At 36.9% G+C, this 20,310-nt stretch overlaps 1 protein-coding gene across 2 annotated transcripts in view; it reads left to right on the forward strand.

The window, feature by feature from the left end:
* Positions 1 to 20,310, forward strand: part of TAOK1 (TAO kinase 1) — a 151,166-nt gene that overhangs the window by 52,535 nt on the left and 78,321 nt on the right. For both annotated transcript variants that reach the window (XM_040641074.1, XM_040641073.1), the window contains one exon: positions 4,299 to 4,520. In XM_040641074.1, the coding sequence (XP_040497008.1) occupies positions 4,389 to 4,520 (132 nt within the window). In that variant the 5' untranslated portion in view covers positions 4,299 to 4,388. The remainder of the gene's footprint in view (positions 1 to 4,298; positions 4,521 to 20,310) is intronic.

The raw sequence follows: 20,310 nt of genomic DNA on the forward strand, positions 1-20,310 counted from the left end.
ATTTGTTTTGGCTTATACCAAAATAAAAGAATTAGGGATCTCTTTTCCAGCTCTCTCTTCTCCATGATTTTCCTCCATTTACTCTTCAATTTCCACTGGACTTTTCCCTGGTTCTTATCAGAAAGACAGGTTTTTCTCTGAGCATTTACAGTTCTCCATAACTGGGAGTCCCCATAAGTGAAATGGGGAAAGAAGAGAGGAGTTTAAAAAAATAATGGGAATTCCCCTCATACTTTTTGGACCAACAGAGGGCCGTATTTTGCAATTTTTCTCTCCAAAGAGAGGTTTTCTCACAGTTTTTTTCTGTTCCTGGGGCAGTGCAGTTCTGTGGCTGGGGAGAGAAAAGAGAAAATAATGGCTCCCCTCTGCCCAGTCTTTTAGATCACAAGATCTCCTTTTCCTGGTCCTTTGGACGGAAAGAGGGGATTTCTTCATGGGTTTCCTTGCTGTAATTCAGGGCACTTTTAGGTCAAAGCCACCAGGAGTTAAAGGAGGAAAATAGAATCCAAAACTCATGGCCATACCCATCAAGTTTTAACTTCTCTCCCCAGTAATTTATATTACATGTTTATGGAATGCTGACATACATCTTTTGAACAGTTATTTATATGTTGGTGAATTAACTACTTTCTGAGTGATTTGAATGATGTTTATATATTTAAGGAATGTTGATCCTTGATTGTGTTAGCTCTGTAAGTTTCAGTTTTTCTGTTTGACTCAATTTTTTTGACATACAAAATTGTAAAATGCATAAATCTTTTGTGAATTAAAAAAAAAATGTGGATAGCCTTTCGATGTTCTCCCTAGTCAGAGTATGTATTCTTCTAGTTCTAAAATGTTCTATTTTATTTTTCTCAAATTTAAAGTACAATGTAAAGTAAATTTCTTAAAATTATAAAAGCAGTCGCTGTAAAAATTCAGGTAATACAGATGCGTAGGCTAACAAATAATGCTTTTCATGGCTCTACTTTATCACAGAAAGTATTAACATTTCAATACATATCCTTCTATACCTTGTTCATAAATTTGTACTATATAGAGAGTGTGCATGCAAGAGAGCATATATATATGGTACTTAGATTTAAAAAAAAAGATTTTATTTATTTGGCAGTGAGAGAGAGAGAAAGAGAGCGCACGCACGTGCACACACACATGCGCGCACAAGCAGGGGGAGCCCCCGGGAGAGGGAGAAGTAGGCTCCCTGCTGAGCAAGGAGCCTGATGGAGGGCTCTATCCCAGGATCCTGGGATCATGACCTCAGCTGAAGGCAGACGCTTAACCCGACTGACCCACCCCGGCGCCCCTAGTACTTAGATTTTATGTCTGTGTATCTGGCACTTAGATTTAAGCCATTTAACTTTTTAAAGTTAATTTCATTGAAGTATAATTTACATATAGTGAAATGTATCCATTTTAAGTGTTCAGGTGTAGTTTTAGAACCCAGTTGCATAATATAATACATGATACAGGTGTATATATTTACGTAATTCACTACCTCAAGATATAGAACATTCTCTCATCTCCAGAAGCTCCTTTGGCCCTTTTGTCCTTCATACCCATCCCAAGTAACCATGGATCTATTACTTCAGACCAGTTTTGCCTGTTTGAGAATTTATCAGGGGAATCATTAAGTACATACTCTTGTTTCTGTCTTCTTTTACTGAGTGGCATAATGCTTTTGATATTCATTTGTGTTCCTTCATGTATCAGTAGTTTATTTGTTTTTATTGCTGTGAATAGTATTTCATTGTGTGAATATACCACAGTTCTATTATACATTTATTTGTTGATAGACATTTGTATTATTTGCAGTTTTGGACTATTATGAATAAAGCTACTATGTGTGAGTTTTTGTGTGCCTGTGTTTTCTTTTCTTTGAATAAATGACAACTAGTTCAGGAATTGCTCCTTCATACAGTACATGTTTATTTTTCTTGATAAGCATCCGTTAAACAGTTTTCCAAAATGGTTGTATCATTTTACAGTCCATGTATTGATTTCCAGTTCCTGACCTTGTGCATTTATGTTTTCTTATGTTTTCTATAAGTATCTTTGGTATTAATTCCTTAAAGTGGTATTTTTATGTGAAATGATAAGTGCCTGTATGTTTTTGCTAGATTTTTCTCCATAGGGTTTGTACTGTTTTTTCATTACCACTATTAATGGATGAGTGCATACATATTTCCCTTCATCCCACCATCAGCATGTGGTTAATTTTTGTCTTTCTGATAGGTACAAAATGAAATCTTAGTATAGTTTTAATTTGTATTTCTCTTAATTGGTGTGATTTTGAACATATTTTCATGTATTTGATGGTTGGTTAGATTTTAGCAATTTATTTTTTTAAAGATTTTATTTATTTGAGAGAGAGAGAGCACACACAAGCCAAGGGGGGGAGGCAGAGGGAGAAGCAGACTCCCTGCCGAGCAGGGAGCCTGATGTGGGGCTTGATCCCGGGACCCTGAGATCATGACCCCAGGGGAAGGCAGATGCCTACCTGACTGAGCCACCTAGGCACCCCTAAGCAATTTAATTTTTTAAAGTTGTTAATTTAATCAAAGTTAATTTTTTTCCCTGTGAACTACATGTATCTGCTGTATATTTTCTTTGCTGTTTTCAGAAACTTTTCAGGTATTAACGATATCAGATTTTTTGTTTTTTTTTACTTTTTACATATTAGGGATATGAACCCTTTGTAAAAATTAATTTCAAACTCTTTTTCCAAGTTTATCTTTTATCTTTTTGTTTGGAGTGTTTTTTTCCATGGCCCCTTGTCCCAGGTTTTCTTCTTTAGACTGTTAAATATATATCAGTCTTCGTCATTGTTGTTTTGGATTTGGATCATAGGAAAGTTTCCTCAATCCTTGATTACAGAGGAACTTACTTCTAGTACTTATGTATAGTTTCATTTTTATTAATTTTATTTATTTATTTTAATGAATAATAAGCCCCACTCAGCATGGGGCTCAAACTCATGACCCCAAGATCAGGAATCACATGTTCTTCTTACTGAGCCAGCCAGACACCCCAGTTTCATTTTTTATGATTGTTTTTCTGACCCACATGTAAGTTCTGGTATTCAGTTTGAGGAACAGGTCTCAAATTCATTTTTTCCTCATTTATTCAGGATGTCTCTTAATCCACTTAGTGGTAATATTTACATAAGATATATGATAGGATTACAATTTTTATATATTTTTTTCTGAATGGGTTCTCAGTTTTCTCAACATTTATTTCTTCTCCTTTAGTTGTATGCTAAATTCCAAGATAGACGTACACGGGTTTGTTTCTGGACTGTCTTTTAGATTATTGATTTGCTTGTCCTATTTTTAGTATTCTGAAAGATGCCATAGTTACTTTTTGGTATTTGATAAAGTAAATGGTCAGTACCCTCATTATTTCTTATTTCTCTGATTTTCTGGAGGATGCTATCCCATTCTGTGGAATAGGTTCTATTCAGTGTACAGATTAGGCAAATGAAGCTACCCAAGCTCACAGTTTGTAAATAGTGTTGCCAGGATTCATGTCGAGGCATTGTCATTCCAGAACCCAGGTTCTGAAGCCTCTCAATTATGACAGCTATTTTTAAAATTGAGTAATTAGATATAAAGGAACTGATAACAGAACATCAGGAAATTTACTGCTTAACTGTACTATCTACTTGTCTAATGATGCAGATTTGATAAAGGCCATATTTTAATGTGAATCAGGTTTATGGGGAAACGGTTATCTGTGTGAAATTTATTACTTTCTCCCATTGTAGTTTTCTTTGGAATGTCTGTATTAGAGTTGATTAAATACTAGCAAATGGTATTTGAAAGGAAAAGAAACAGCTTACTGAATTAAATCTTTTGTGTATTTTCTTATATTTGAATATCATTAATAGTTGGGAATCTTCCTGGTGTTAGAGACATAGTATTGGTCCATCTTAAGTTGTTGTGCACGTTTTTCATAGCTTATGTGTTATCTCTTCTGATGGGTGCACTGCATCTGGATTAGACAAATCTTTAAGTACAGATACAGAAAGGCTTCTAAGACATAAGGTTTGTTTAATTTTTCAAAGTGTATATATAATATATAGTTATATACTATGGATATTAAGAATCTGGGTTTTCTTAAAGGACCACAGGTGATTGTGATGATGAGCTAAGTTGAGCTAGTAGACCACATTTCCTTCTCAGTGAAAATCTAGGCCTGAGATAATTTTGTATATGCTGTCAGAAAATGATCTTATACGAATTATTCTTAGCAGCTTTTGCTTTTCCTGACTTTTTTCTTTTCTTATTTCTCTACAATAGTTTATGCCAGCGTGGCTTCATTCATACAGATGAACCAAGGATTGGGATAGCAGTATAAAATTAGAATCAGAGAACTGATTGCCCAGCAGGATGCCATCAACTAACCGAGCGGGCAGCCTGAAGGACCCTGAAATTGCAGAGCTCTTCTTCAAAGAAGATCCAGAGAAGCTCTTCACAGATCTCAGAGAAATTGGCCATGGAAGCTTTGGAGCAGTGTATTTTGTAAGTGTTAAAGGCTTAATGTCAGTGACCAGCATTTACTTAGTATTTAGTCCCAGCAGGGTAAGAAACAATAATATAAAGAAACATAAGCAATAGTCCATTTTATAATCACTTGCATAGATATATGTGTATAATATGAAAGTAGATAGTTTTATTTATTGAGCTTTTTGGATTGTTGAAAAAATGGGAACGAATTTTATTTTGCTTTAACTTACATATGGTTTAGCATTTTAGCACAGTGGGTTGAGAAGTCTTGAATTACTGTAGAATTAAGTATTGCAGAACACTGACTTCTGTAGTCTCATACACAGTCAATGTTAGTGTTGTGGAAATCTAGAATTACTATTTGACAGAAGGCTATGTACCAAAGTCTTTTTTCTTGTGTGTATATGTGTGTGTGTTGTGCTAAAAGAATCATCAAATTTGCCATTTTAACCATTTTTAAGTGTACAATTTGTGGTGTTAATTACGCTCACAATGTTGTACAACCATTACCATTTTTTCCAAAACTTTTTCATCACCCCAAACAGAAGCTCTGTATTAGCAACAACTCCTCCTTCTCCCTCTACTTAACCTCTAATCTACTTTTTTCTATGAATTTGCCTACTCTAGATATTTCATATGAGTGGAATCATACAATATTTGTACTTTTGTGTATAGCTTATAACACTTAGCATAATGTGTAGCATAACACTTTACAGGTCAGCCATGTTGTAGCATGTATCAGTACTTCATTCCTTTTTATAGCTGAATATCCCATTGTATGAATATACCACGGTTTGTTTATCCATTCATTTGTTGATGGACACTAGATCATGTCCGCCTTTTGGTTATTGTGAATAAATGCTATAATGAACATTGGTGTACAGATATCTGCTTGAGTCACTGTTTTCAAATTTGGGTGTGTACCTAGGAGTGAACATACTAGATCACATGGTAATTTGAGAAACTACCAAACTGCACTGTAATGGCTACACTATTTCCATTCCCACCAGCAGTTTACCAGAGGTCCAGTTACCCCACATCCTCGCAAATGCCTGTTATTTTTTGTTGTTTTGATTATAGCTGTCCTACATGGTGTGAAGTAGTATGTTGATGTTTTGATTTGTATTTCCCTATTGACTAATAATGTTGAGCATCTTTTCATGTGCTTATTGGCCATTTGTATATCTTCTTGGGAGAAATGTCTATTCAGATCCTTTGCCCATTTTAAAAATTGGGTTGTTTGTCTCCTTGCTGAGTTGTAAGGGTTCTTTATGTATTCTGAATCTTAAGTCCTTATCAGATACAGGATTTGCAGATATTTTCTCCCATTCTGTAGTTCATCTTTTTCACTTTCTTGATAATGTCCTCTGATGTACAGAAGTTTTAAATTTGGATTAAGTCCAGTTGGTCTGTTTTTTGTCATTGTTACTTATGCTTTTGGTGCCCTAAGAATTCAGTACAAAATCCAAGGTCATGAAGATTCACCCTTATGTTTTCTTCTAAGAGTTTTATGGTCTTAGCTCTTACTTACAGGTCATTGATTCATTTTGAGTTAATTTTTGTATATGTTGTGAGATAAAGGTCTATCCTCATTCTTTTGTATGTGGAAATCCAGTTATTCCAGTGCCCTCTATTAAAGAGACTGTTCTTTCTCTGTTGAATTGTCTTGGCATCTTTATGGAATCAGTTGGTCATATTGTATAGTTTACTTCTGAACTCTCAGTTCTTTTCCATTTGTCTACATAGCCATCTTTATGCTAGTATCATACTGTTCTGATGACTGTAGCTTTGTAGTAAGTTTGAGATCAGGGATAACTTTATTCTTTTTCAAGATAGTTTTGGCTATTTGGGGCCCCTTGCAATTCCATATGAATTTGAGGATTGGCTTTTCCATTTCTGCTGTTGGAATTTGTTAGTAATTGTTTAAATCTGTAGATCATGTTTGGTAGTATTGGTGTCTTACCATTATTAAGTCTTACTACCTTCTAAATGTCCTTCTAAATATTTAGGTCTTCAGTTTTGTTCAGCAATGTTTTATAGTTTTCAGTGTACAGGTGTTATAATTCATTGCTTTAGTGTAGTCATCAGCATGTGACTCTTTTAGATGCTATTGTCAATGGAATTACTTTCTTAATTCCCTCTTCAGATTACTCATTACTGGTATATAGAAACAGTTGATTTATGTGCATCGATTTTTACCCTAAATTTTGGTAAACTTATTAGCTCTAGTATCTTTCATGTGGATACTTTGGAATTCCATATATAAGATCATGTCACTTACAAGTAAAGGTTGTTTTACTTCTTCCTCTCCAATATGGATGCTTTTTATTGTTTTTCTTATCTGTTTGCTCTAATTGGAACTTTGATGGTGGTGATAAAAGTGAGCACCCTTGTTTCTGATTTTAGGGGGAAAGCTTTTTTCAGTTTTCATTATTGAAGATGATACTAGCTGTGGGGTTTTCTTAAGTGCCCGTTATCATATTGAGGAAGTTCCTTCTAGTTCTAATTTTTTGAGTGTTTTTTTCATGAAAGGTTGTTACACTCTGTTATATACCTTTTTGATATCAATTAAGATGATCATATGGTTTTTCTCTTTTGTTCTGTTAATGTAGTATATTACATTATTGATTTTGTTAAATTGAACCACTCTTGCATTTCTGGGATAAATTCCACTTTGTCATGGTTTATGATTTAATATGGTTTGATAGTACTTTGAGGATTTTTACATCTGTATTCATGAGAGACACTGTAATTTTCTTGTGATGTTCTTGGTCTGGTGTTGGTATCAGGCTAATACTGGCCTCATTGAGTTAGGAAGTTTCTCTTTTCTTTTTTTTGAAAGAGTTGGGGAAGAATTGTTAATTCTTTAACTGGTAGAATTCACAGGGAAGGTATCTGGTTATAGACTTTGTTTCTGATTACTTTTTCAGTGTTTACTTGTTAAATGTCTGTTGCTATTTTTCATTTTCTTAAGTTACTTTATTTGTGGGTTCTAGGAATTTGTTTCATCTCGGTTATCTAATTTATTGATGTATAATTGTAAATAGTATTCTCATATAACCCTTTTTATTTCTGTAGGTTGGTTGTAATGTTCCCGCTCATTCCTGGTTTTAGTTATTTGGCTTTTCTCTCGTTACTTTTTTATTGGTATAGCTAAGTCTGTTTTCTGTTGAATTTTAGCTAGAATATAGTTTGAGATTTTACTAAGGGTAAAAGACCCTTAGTAAACTTTGCTTGTTTCATATAAAGATGTATTATATCACCTTTAACTGAAAAATGAAAAGCATACAGAAACCATTTCTTATAATTATTTTCCCTTCAGATAGCCACTGATAATATTTCATTTACATCTTTTCAGCCTTTCAGTTATGTACATATGTCTAGGATGACTGTTATCTCAATTTAACCAAGACTTCCAGTTTTAGTGGTGAAAGTCCCATGTCCTAGAAACCCCATAGTCCAGGGCAAAATGAGATAATTATTTATCCTATATATATCTGTAACATGTAGTGTTTATATATGTTCATTTGCCATTTAATTTTTTTTTAATGATTTTTTATTATATTATGTTAGTCACCATACAGTACATCCCCAGTTTCCGATGTAAGGCTCGATGATTCATTAGTTGCGTATAACACCCAGTGCACCATGCAATACGTGCCCTCCTTACTACCCATCACCGGTCTATCCCATTCCCCCACCCCCCTCCCTGGCCCTCAGTTTGTTTTGTTTCTTCTTTCTGATAGCTGAGTAATATTCCATTGTGTATATGGACCACAACTTCTTAATCCAGTCATCTGTTGAAGGGCATCTCGGCTCCTTCCACGATTTAGCTATTGTGGACATTGCTGCTATGAACATTGGGGTGCATATGGCCCTTCTCTTCACTACGTCTGTATCTTTGGGGTAAATACCCAGTAGTGCAATGGCTGGATCATAGGGTAGCTCAATTTTTAACTTTTTAAGGGACCTCCACACTGTTTTCCAGAGTGGCTGTACCAACTTGCATTCCCACCAACAATGTAGGAGGGATCCCCTTTCTCCACATCCTCTCCAACAATTGTTGTTTTTTGCCTTGTCTATTTTTGCCATTCTAACTGGCGTAAGGTGGTATCTCAGTGTGGTTTTGATTTGAATTTCCCTGATGGCTAATGATTTTGAACATTTTTTCATGTGTCTGTTAGCCATTTGTATGTCTTCATTGGAAAAGTGTCTGTTCATATCTTCTGCCCATTTTTTGATTTGTTTATTTGTTTCTCATGTATTGAGTTTGAGAAGTTCTTTGTAGATCTTGGATACCAGTCCTTTATCTGTAGTGTCATTTGCAAATATATTCTCCCATTCCGTGGGCTGCCTCTTAGTTTTTCTAACTGTTTCCTTGGCTGTGCAGAAACTTTTAATCTTGATGAAGTCCCATAAGTTCATTTTATCTTTTGTTTCTCTTTGCCATTTAATTTTTAAAATGAAAATGGTATCATTTGTTTTTAGAAATTTTGCATTGCTGCTTATTTTTCATATTAATAAGTGTACATGATAATAATGTATCAGATTTTATATGTCCATTCAGTATATCATAATTTGCTTAATCATTCCACATGATTATTTAGGTTTTTCAGTCCTGCTTCCTGTTTTTACTGTTAAAAATAATACTCTAGGGGGTGCCTGGGTGGCACAGCGGTTAAGCGTCTGCCTTCGGCTCAGGGTGTGATCCCAGCATTATGGGATCGAGCCCCACATCAGGCTCCTCCGCTATGAGCCTGCTTCTTCCTCTCCCACTCCCCCTGCTTGTGTTCCCTCTCTCGCTGGCTGTCTCTATCTCTGTCGAATAAATAAATAAAATCTTTAAAAATAATAATAATAATACTCTAATGAACATCATTGTATTTCCTCTTAATGGATATGTTTGTTAGTTTGGAGGGAAAAAGAAGAAAAGGAGAATAAAGCAATGTGAATAGCCTAGAAAATAATGAAGAATATTAAATAGACTGTTGAAGGGAGCCCTGGATTATCAATTATTAAAAGACTGTGACACAGTAGAGGCGCCCAGCTGGCTCAGTCAGTGGAGCTTGCAACTCTTGATCTCAGGGTTGTGAGTTTGAGCCCCATGTTGAGTGTAGTATTTATTTAATAAAAAAAATTTTAAAAATACTACAACGCAATAATTAAAGCCATATGACATTAGTGCCCCAGGAGGCAAAGAGAAGAAACAGAATAGAACTAGAGTGATATTAATTTAAAGAGCCTGTTTTGTTTTGGTTTTTTGGGGGTTTGTTTTGTTTTTTTTTTCAAGAGAGAGCAGAGCACAAGTGGGAAGAAGCAGAGGGAGAAGGGGAGTGAGCTCCACGCTCGGCATGGAGCCCGATGCAGGGCTTGATCTCACAACCCTGAGATAGTGACCTAAGCCAAAATCAAGTCGGTTGCTTAACCGACTGAGCCACCCAGGCACCCCTGGGGAAAATATTTTATGGTGTGTATCTATTTGGTAGTTTCTCGTACACATTAAAGAAGACATCTTTTGGCATAAAACTTACTGATGGGAGAAAGTAGTTGTTTTTTTCGTTGTTTAAAAATACACTGCCATAAGCAAGTAAAAGATTTATATATAGGAGTATGTGGCTGGGGGCGCCTGGGTGGCACAGCGGTTAAGCGTCTGCCTTCGGCTCAGGGCGTGATCCTGGCGTTGTGGGATCGAGCCCCACATCAGGCTCCTCCTCTATGAGCCTGCTTCTTCCTCTCTCACTCCCCCTGCTTGTGTTCCCTCTCTCGCTGGCTGTCTCTATCTCTGTCGAATGAATAAATAAAATCTTAAAAAAAAAAAAAAAAAAAGGAGTATGTGGCTGGTTCAGTCAGAAGAGCATGCAGCTCTTGATCTGGGGGTCCTGAGTTCAAGCCCCACGTTGGGTGTGGAGATTACTTAAGTAAATAAATAAAAATTTTAAAAATATATTTATATACATATATTTTCTGTTGAGAAGTGAAGTTGCAGTACTTCATAAACCTGAACAGTTTTATCTTAAGGAAATTGAGGTGAAGATTTTAAATTAAGTAGAGATATTTATTTTATTTATTTTTTTAGAAGATTTTATTTATTTTTTAGAGAGAGAGAGCTCACGAGAGAGAGCACGAACTGGGGGTAGGAGCAGGAGAGGGAGAAGTGGACTTCCACCTGAGCAGGAGCCCAACACAGGGCTGGATCCCAGGACCCTGAGAGCATGACCTGAGCCAAAGGCAGGTGCTTAACCGACTGAGCCACCTAGACACCTCAAGTAGAGATATTTAAAAACATTTTTTAAAAAGACTTTATTTTTCTAGAGCAGTTTTAGTTAGGATCACAGCAAAATTGAAAGGAAGGTACAGAGATTTCATATAGTCCTTTCCCTCACACATGCATAGCCTCCTCTATTATCAGTATCCTGCACCAGAATACAACTGATGAACTTACATTGACAAAACATAATAACCGTAGTTTACATTAGGGTTCACTCTTGATATTGTACATTCTGTGGGTATAGTCAAATGTATGATAAGTACCCATCATCAAACAGAGTATTTTCACTACCTTGAAAAATACCTCTGTGTGCAGGTTTTTGTGTGGATATGTGTTCACCTCCTTTGAGTAAATACCAAGGAGTGCCATTGCTGGATTGTATGGTGAAGTATGTTTAATTTGATAAGAAACCACCAAACTATCTTACAAAGGAACTGTACCATTTTGCATTCCCACCAGCAGTGAATGAGAGTTCTTGTTGCTCCATATCCTCATCAGTACCAAAGGGTACTGTCAGTGTTCCAGATTTTGGCCATGCTAATTGTGTCTAGTAGTATCTCATTGTTTTAATTTCTATTTCCCTGTAATACATGTTATGAACCATCTTTACATATGCTTATTTCCCATCTGTATATTTTCTTTGGTAAGGTGTCAGGGTGTTAGGCCCATTTTTAAATTGGGTTGTGTGTTTTCTTATTGTTGAATTTTAAGAGCCCATTGAGTCCAGGACTTTGCTTTATTGGAAAATTTTTGATTACTGATTCCGTCTACTTATAATATGTAGTAGTATTCAGATTTTCTGTTTCTTTATCGCTTAGTCTTGGTAGGTTTTGTATTTTTCAGAATTTGCACTTTTTATCTTAATTTGTCGTCATATAGTTGTTCATAATACTCTCTTAAAATCCTTTTTATTTCTGTAGAATCAGTAGTAATGTCCCCTTGTTAATTTCTCATTTTAGTAATCTTTTTTCCTCAGGCCATCTAGCTTAAAGATTTGTCAATTTTGTTGATCTTTTTGAAGAACCAACTTTTGATTTCATTGATTTTCCCTATATTTTTCTGTTCTCTGTTTTGCTTATCTCTGCTTTAGTCTTTATTATTTCCTTCCTTCTGCTAAATTTGGGTTTAGTTTGTTCTTTTTCTAGTTCCTTAAGTTGTAAATTACAGTTAGGTTGCTAATTTGAGAACTTTTTTTTTTTTTTTTAAATGTAAGTGTTCATAGCTACAGATTTCCTCCTGAGCATTTTTTTTACTTGGCCCATAAGTTTTGATATGTTGTATTTTTGTTTTCATTCAACTCTAGGTATTTCTAATTTCCCTTGTGATTTCTTCTTTGATCCATTGTTTCAGAAGTATGTTGTTTAATTTCCCCAACTTTGTGAATTTTCTAGTTTTCTGTTTTTTGTGTTTTTTGTTGTTGTTTGTTTGAGGGTGGGGAGGGAGAGGCAGAGGGAGGGGAGATGTGGAGCTCGACTTTATAACCCTGAGATCATGACTGGAGCTGAAATCAGTAGTCGGGTACTTAACCGACTGAGCCGCCCAGGCGCCCTTAGTTTTCCTTTTTTGTTACTAATTTCTAACTTTATTGCATTGAAATCAGAGAAGATTCTTCGCTTGATATCTGTCTTTTTAAATTTATCGAGACTTGATTTGTGACCTGACATATGTTAAGAAAGTGTCCTGTGTACCCTTGAGAAGAATGTGTATTGTATTGTTGAGTAGAGTGTTCTGTATATGTATATTAAATCTAGTTGGTTTATTGTGTTAAGTTCTCTGTTTCCTTGCTTCTGTCTGGTTGTTCTCTCCATTATTATGAGTGGGGTATTAAAGTTTCCAACTATTATTGCAGAACTGTTAATATCTCTTTTCAATTCTGTCAGTTTTTACTTCATATATTTTAATGACCTGTTATTAGGTATTGTAAATGTTTATAATTGTTATATCTTCTTGCTGTATTGAACCTTTATTAGTATATAATGTCTTTCTTTGTCTCTTATAACCTTTTTTGACTTAAAAGTCTTTTGATTTATAAATCTTTTTGTGGACTAAATTTTTCATTTCCCTTAAGTATGGATGGAATTGTTGGATCATAGGGCAGGTACATGTTGAGTTTTATGACCAATTGCCAGACTTCTTCATTAAGAAGTAAAAATTTTACACTCCCATCAACAGTATATGAGAATTCTGTTTGCTTTATATTCTCTCCAACATTAGGTGTTGACAGTCATTTTAATTTGAATCATTCTGGTAGATGTGTAATAGTATTTCAGTAGGGTTTTAATGTACATTTCCCTGATGATTGGTGATATTGAGTATTTTTTCATAGACTTAATGGTCATTCACATATCTTTGGGAAGTGTTTGTTGAAATGTTTTGCACATTTTTAAAAAATTGGGTTGTTTTTCTTTTTGAGTTGTATGAGTTCTTTAAATATCCTGGGTACTTATCAATATTATGTGTTTTGTGAATATTTTCTGCCAGAACTGGAAAATTACATATATTCTGCAGTTTGTTGGGTGTAATGATTTTTGCATGTCAAGTAGATAACATACATTGATTATATTCTTCAGATCTTTTGCGTCCTTTCTGATTTCATTTGTTTTTGGTGTGCATGTTCTATCAGCAACTCAGAGATGTATTTTAAAATCTCTTCTGATTGTGTATTTATCTGTTTTTCCTTATAGCTCTCTCTTGTTTAACTTTATGCATTTCTAAGCTGTGTTATGAGGAATATATAAATTTCGGATTATTGTATCTTCTTGTTGAATTGTCCCATTGTCATTACAAAATTTCAGTCTTTATCTTTCATAATATTTCTTGCTTTAAAATCTATTTTGATGTTAATCAGACATCTTTCTTTGGCAAATGCTTGCTTGGTATTTCTTTTTCCATCTTTTTTCATTTACTATTTCTGGATCCTTATATTTAAAGTGTTTCTTGGGGTGCCTGGGTGGCTCAGTCAGCTAAGTGTCCGAACTCTTGATTTTGACTCAGGTCATGATCTCAGGGTTGTGAGATCAAGCCCTGCTTGGGGCTCTGCCCTGGGCGTGGAGCCTGATTAAGATTCTCTCCCCCTCTTTCTTTGCCCCTCCTAAAAAAATTTTGAAAAATATTAAGTGTTTCTCATCTTTGTTGTCTTTTTCCCCCCAGAATTTTTTCCACCTTTATTGTGATGTGATTGATATATAATGTTGTGTAAGTTTAAGTGTACAGTGTGTTGATTTGATACATTTCTATATTGCAGAATGATAACCACTATAATATCATTAGCTAACACCTCCTTCCTGTCACATAATTATCATTTCTTTTTTGTAGAGAACATTTAAGATCTACTCTCTTATAGCAACTTTCAAGTATATAATACAGTATTATTAGCTGTAATCATGTTTTCTTCCATTCCATTGATTGCTTTTTCATTTTGTTGATTGTTTTGCTGTGTGTAGCTTTTTAATTTAATTTAGTCCCATTTACTTATTTTTGCCTTTGTTTCTTGTGCTTTGGGGAAAATTGCTGCCAAGAACAAAGGGGCTTTTTCTCTATTTCATCTTTGTTTTAATTGTTATTTTGCCCATTTATATTTTATGTAATTACTAATTATAGGTGGGCATAAGTCTTATTTTTTCTATTTGATTTCTGTTTATTCTGTCTGTTCTTTTGTTATTCTTTGTTCCTGCCATCTTTTTTTTTTTTAAGTGAGCTCTCTGCCCAGTGTGGGGCTTGAACTCACCACTCTGAGATCAAGTCACATGCTCTACTGACTTAGCCATCCAGGCACCCCTGTTCTTGCCATCTTTTGAATTAATCAAGAGTTTATTACTGTTATTATTATAAATTTAGGTTTCATTCATGTGTGGGGATGCCAACAGATCAGGTAGCAACAGCCGCCGGAAAGATGGTATGTTATACTCAACAGATCCAAGAGAAGGGGGCATGCCACGCCAGAGGGGGCCATCTGGGGAAGCATTGGTATCAGTGAGGAAGCAGAGGAAGCAAGGGAAAAACATGGGTAAGAGCATTTAGTGTGGTTTCTGTAGGAAGAAATAAGTGAGGCAGGGTAGGCAAGTTTAGGATTATCTAAGGTTTTGGTTTTTTAAAGATTATTTATTTATTTATTTATTTGAGAGAGAGAGAGAGCACATGCCAGCAGGGGGAGGGGGCCGAGAGAGAGGGAGAAGCAGACTCCCCACTGAGCAGGGAGCCCGATATAAGGCTCAATCCTAGGACCCTGCGATCATGACCTGAGCCAAAGGCAGATGCTTAACTGACTGAGCCACCCAGGCACCCCTTGCTTTGTTTTGTTTTGTTTTAAAGACTTTATTTTTAAATAATCTCTGCACCCAGTGTGGGGCTCAGTTCACAACCCCGAGATCAAGAGTCAAATGCTTTACCAGCTGAGCCAGCCAGGTGCCCCTAGGATTACTCAGTTCAAGCGCTTTCAGCAGGCTCTAGGATACAGTCATCCATAGTGGTCTAGTATCTGGCCCTGTGGTGATTCAGTCAGAGAATAGAGGCCCTAGACTGTGAGGTTGTTGGAAGTAAGGGCTCTGATTGGTGATTTGTATATGAAAGATATGCTTGTTTGCTCTCTCTAGGAATTAGCTAAGTCTGGAAGTGGCAGTCCCTTCCTGTTAGCAAGACCCCAGACATCAAAGCGTCATTACAGCAAATAAAAGGCATGATGGGGGCACCTGGGTGGTTTAGTCAGTAGAGCATCAACTCTTGATCTCGGAGTTGTGAGTTTGAGCCCCACATTAGGTGTGGATCCTACTTAAAAAGAAAAGACATGAATAAGATACATTTTCCCACCGTAAAAAAATACATATATTTATACACACGCATGCATACATTTTCCCCTTTATCAACCTTTTGGTTATCCATTCTTTTATTCTTTTAATCGTCACCCCAGAAATTATATATTCTTTTCTTTTTTAAAGATTTTATTTATTTATTTGGGAGAGAGAGTGAGTGTATGCACATGCAGGGGGAGTGGGAGAGGGAGAAGCAGGGTCCCCACTGAGCAGGGAGCCCCATGTAGGGCTCAATCCTAGGACCCTGAGATCATGACCTAAGCCGAAGGCAGACGCTTAACTGACTGAGCCACCCATGAGCCCCAGAAATTACATATTCTTGACTTACTATAGTTAAGTTAGCACTTATACCACTTCTCAAACAGTGTGAAAACCGTACACTATTTCAATTCTGTCTTTCTCCTGTACTTTGTGCAACTTTGTCTTTTTCCTATTCTTTGTGCAGTTTTTCTAAAATATCCATTTGATTCTTTTTTTTTTTTTTTTTAAAGATTTTATTTATTTGTTTGACAGAGATAGAGACAGCCAGCGAGAGAGGGAACACAAGCAGGGGGAGTGGGAGAGGAAGAAGCAGGCTCCTAGCGGAGAAGCCTGATGTGGGGCTCGATCCCATAATGCCGGGATCACGCCCTGAGCCGAAGGCAGACGCTCAACCGCTGTGCCACCCAGGCGCCCCCCATTTGATTCTTTTTTAACATTTTATTTATTTTTAAATAAATAAAACCATCACAGGGCTCGATCTCATGACCCTGAGATCATGACCTGAGCTGCTGAAATCAAGAGTTGGATGCTTAACCAGCTGAGCCACCCAGGTGCCCCTAATTTACATTTTTTTAAGAAAAGATTTTATTTGAGAGAGGGGCGGGGGGGGGGAGCGAGCGTCTGTGAGATCACGGAGGGGCAGAGGGAGAGGGAGAAAGAATCTGAAGCAGACTCCGTACTCAGTGGGGAGCCTGACGCAGAGCTCGATCTCATGACTGAGAGATCATGACCTGAGCCGAAACCAAGAGTGGATGGATGCTCAACCAGTTGAGCCACCCAGGAGCCCCTGCCAATTTTTGAGCTGCTGCTTTTTCGGCTCCCTTTTTTGAGATGATACATTTTAAGTCTCAGACATTTTGGAAGCTCCTGTCTCTGGCCTCTGTCTCCTTACCCTAGCTTTCTTCGTGGATTCTATTTTTCTTTACCATAACCTCAGGGATGAAGCTGGAGTAAATTTACAACTCACCTTGTATATTGTTCTTCTTCTCTCAAGCATTCTGGTCTCTAAAGCCTTCCTGCATTTGTTGCTCTTCAGTAGTTTCATGCAGTCATGCCCTGTTTTTATATATTGCCTGCTTTTATGGTTGTTTTGGGCAAGTATTAGTAGTGAGATTTTCCTAGGTTAATGTTTGATATTATGTGGATTTGCATGGACTTTCCTTTTTTTGTAGACTTTATTTATTTGAGAGATAGAGTGAGAGAGTGAGAGAGCACAAACGGGGAGTGGCAGAGGGAGAAGGAAAGAGAGTAGCAGGCTCCCCACTGAGCAGAGAGCCCCACATGGGCCTCAATCCCAGGAGCCCGAGATCATGACCCATGTCCAAGGCAGGTGCTTAACTGACTGAGCCACCCAGGTGCCCCTTGCATGGACTTTTCATATATTATTATGTAAATATGTGTTTTTGGAGCAATTGGTATTTCATTGTTAATAATGAAAAGTACAGAATTTCTGTAGATTTTTTTCTCTTCTTAAGACCTGCCCACATGATCTGTCTGGTGGAGAGACTAATGTTATGATCCTTTTCGTTGCATTAAGGTACTGAGTTAAATCACATATTAGCAAAATATCAGTGATTTAAAAATTTTAAACCTATAAAATTATATTACCCCAAATCCATAACTTGTCAGTGGTCTTTATTGAAGTGACTGAAGCAGGTAGGTTTTGAATTAAGGTTGTAGTGGGGACTGAGGATGTATCAGAGAAAGGTAAAAAGAAAAGGTAAGCAAGGGCTCTTGAAGACAGCCCCCTACACTATAGTAAGAAATGTAGATTTGATTCTGAAGTCTTTAGGGAACCACTGAAGTGTAAGAGAAATATTGTATTTCTGTTTGTGATATAGAAGTTTATTCTTGCAGCAATGTGGAGGGAAGATTGGTGTTGTCAAAGATCAGAGAAGGGATGCTGATTTTGAAGCTTTTCTAATAATTTAGGGAAGACATACTGAGGGCTTGGGGTGCCTGGGTAGCTCAGTTGGTTTAGTGTCTGATTCTCGATTCTGCCCACGTTGTGATCTCATGGATTGTGGGATGGATCCCCGCGTGGGACTCTGCTGTCAGCGGGGTGTCTGTTTCTTCCTCCCTCTCCCTTTGCTTCTCCGTGCATGCACGCTCTCTCTCTAAAGTAAATAAATAAATAAATCTTTTCTTTAAAAAGAAGAAAGAGATACTGAGAGTTTAAACTAGATATTGGCGGTGAGGGTAGAGAGGTGAATACACATTTTTTTCTTTTTTTATTAAATAAGCTCTGTGCCCAGTGTGAGAATACACATTGAGAATACACATTCTCACCCTTGATTCCAAAGTACTTCTTCATTATTTCTCCTGATAAGAAAAACATTCTTCTCACCCTGAGATCAAGAGTCGCATGCTCTATCAACTGAACCAGCCAGGCACCCCATGAATACACATTTTTGAATTAAAGTTTGAACTGATACAATAAGAGAACTTGTTTTCTGATAAGAGGGTGCACACTGTAGTGCCTTAGCCCATGGAAGAGAATTATTGTGTATGTAGGGGGTGATTCCCTAGTGTGTAGACTTCCTTATATAGTAGTTTCTGGAGTTGTCCTACCCAGGCGGGAATATTTCAGAGATCCTTGGCTGGGAGAGAAATTTCATAGTGTCCGAAGTAAGGATCTCACAGGAGCAACAAAAGCAAATTGGTCTAAGCTAGATATCAGGAGTTGGCTTACAAGAGACTCAGTTAAACACAATGTGTGATCCTAGATTGGAAAAAATTCCTGTAAAGGACACTATTAAGATAATTGGTGGAATTTGAAGATGGACTATATATGCTCTAAATAATAGTATATCAGTGCTAAATTTCCTAAATTTGATAGGGTTCTGTGGTTATTCAAGAGAATGTTTTTCTTATCAGGAGAAATAATGAAGTACTTTGGAATCAAGGGTGAGAATGTGTATTCTCAAATCCTCTTTAATAATAAGTAATGACAATGTGATGATAACATGTATCTTAGAAAGTTTCAGTGCAAATGTGGCAAAATGTTAACCAAAGATTTATCTATAGTAGGGCCTGGGAAATTATGGCCTTTGGGCCAAATCCAGCCTGTGAACTATTTTTGCTTTACTTCCAAATTAAGAATGGTTTTTATAAGGGCACCTGGTTGGTTCAGTCAGGTAAAGCATGCGACTCTTGAGCCCCATGTTGGGTGTAGAGATTACTTAAAAATAAAATCTTTATGGGGCACCTGGGTGGCTCAGTCGTTAAGCGTCTGCCTTTGGCTCAGGTCATGATCCCAGGGTCCTGGGATTGAGCCCCACGTCGGGCTCCGTGCTCCACTGGGAGCCTGCTTCTTCCTCTCCCACTCCCCCTGCTTGTGTTCCCTCTCTGCTGGCTGTCTCTCTCTCTGTGTCAAATAAATAAATAAAATCTTTTAAAAAATAAAATAAAACTTTTAAAAAATGGTTTTTACATTTAGAGAAAAAAGAAGAAAATACAATGGAAAAGAAAGATAGTATGTATTTGGCCCACAAAGCATAAAATTTTTAGTATCTTGCCCTTTATAGAAAAAGTTTGCTGACTTCTGACCTAGTGGAAGGCATAACAAAGGTTTACTGAGCTATACCAACTTTACTGTATGTTTGACATATTTTCATAACAAAATGAGTGAGAGAAACAAGATAAATGCTATTTTAGGAAGTCAGGAAACCTAGGTTCAGGTTAGGACCGCTCATCAGGAACCATTGCATGAAAGCATCAAGGAATCAAGGGGAACTGCTCAAAGCAGGTGTTTTCTGCTAATTGTTTTGATGTCTTGGAGACATGCACCAGGTAGATGAGCAATGAATGTTTGAATGTAGCCCAAAATTGAATATTTTTGCCATAATTCCATTTCTAGGTCACTAACCTTTGTTTTTTGTGGTATTAAATAAACGTGTGTGTGTGTGTGTGTGTGTGTGTGTGTGTGTGTGTGTTTGTGTGGTGGTGCATGCATGAATGAATGCTTTGGTTTTTGTTTCCTCTCACCCCTACCCCATGACAGGGCTTAATGTGTGGTGTCTGCCTATAGGGTATACAAAGGAAGGACCCTCTCATCGAATTTTTTTAGTTGACTAAAAGTAGTTTTATAACCTTTCTGAATTTTCATTAATTGACAGTAAGGATGACCTTAAGTTTAAAAATACTCCAGTTGAGCCAGCTATGCTGTCTGTCTCATCAGGCAAGCTAATCAAGCAAGGGCTGGTATTGTAAGTATTTGAAAGCAGACCAAAGACTCAGATGTCCAAAAGAACTACTGTGTCTAGGGGCGCCTGGGTGGCTCAGTTGTTAAGCGTCTGCCTTCAGCTCAGGTCATGATCCCAGCGTTCTGGGATCGAGCCCTGCATCGGGCTCCCTGCTCAACGGGAGGCCTGCTTCTCCCTCTCCCACTCCCCCTGCTTGTGTTCCCTCTCTCGCTGCCTCTCTCTCTCTGTCAAATAAATAAATTAAAAAAAAAAAAAAAAAGAAC

The sequence above is a fragment of the Ursus maritimus genome, unplaced genomic scaffold, assembly GCF_017311325.1.
Source record: "Ursus maritimus isolate PB19 unplaced genomic scaffold, ASM1731132v1 scaffold_24, whole genome shotgun sequence".
NCBI classification, from domain to species: domain Eukaryota; kingdom Metazoa; phylum Chordata; class Mammalia; order Carnivora; family Ursidae; genus Ursus; species Ursus maritimus.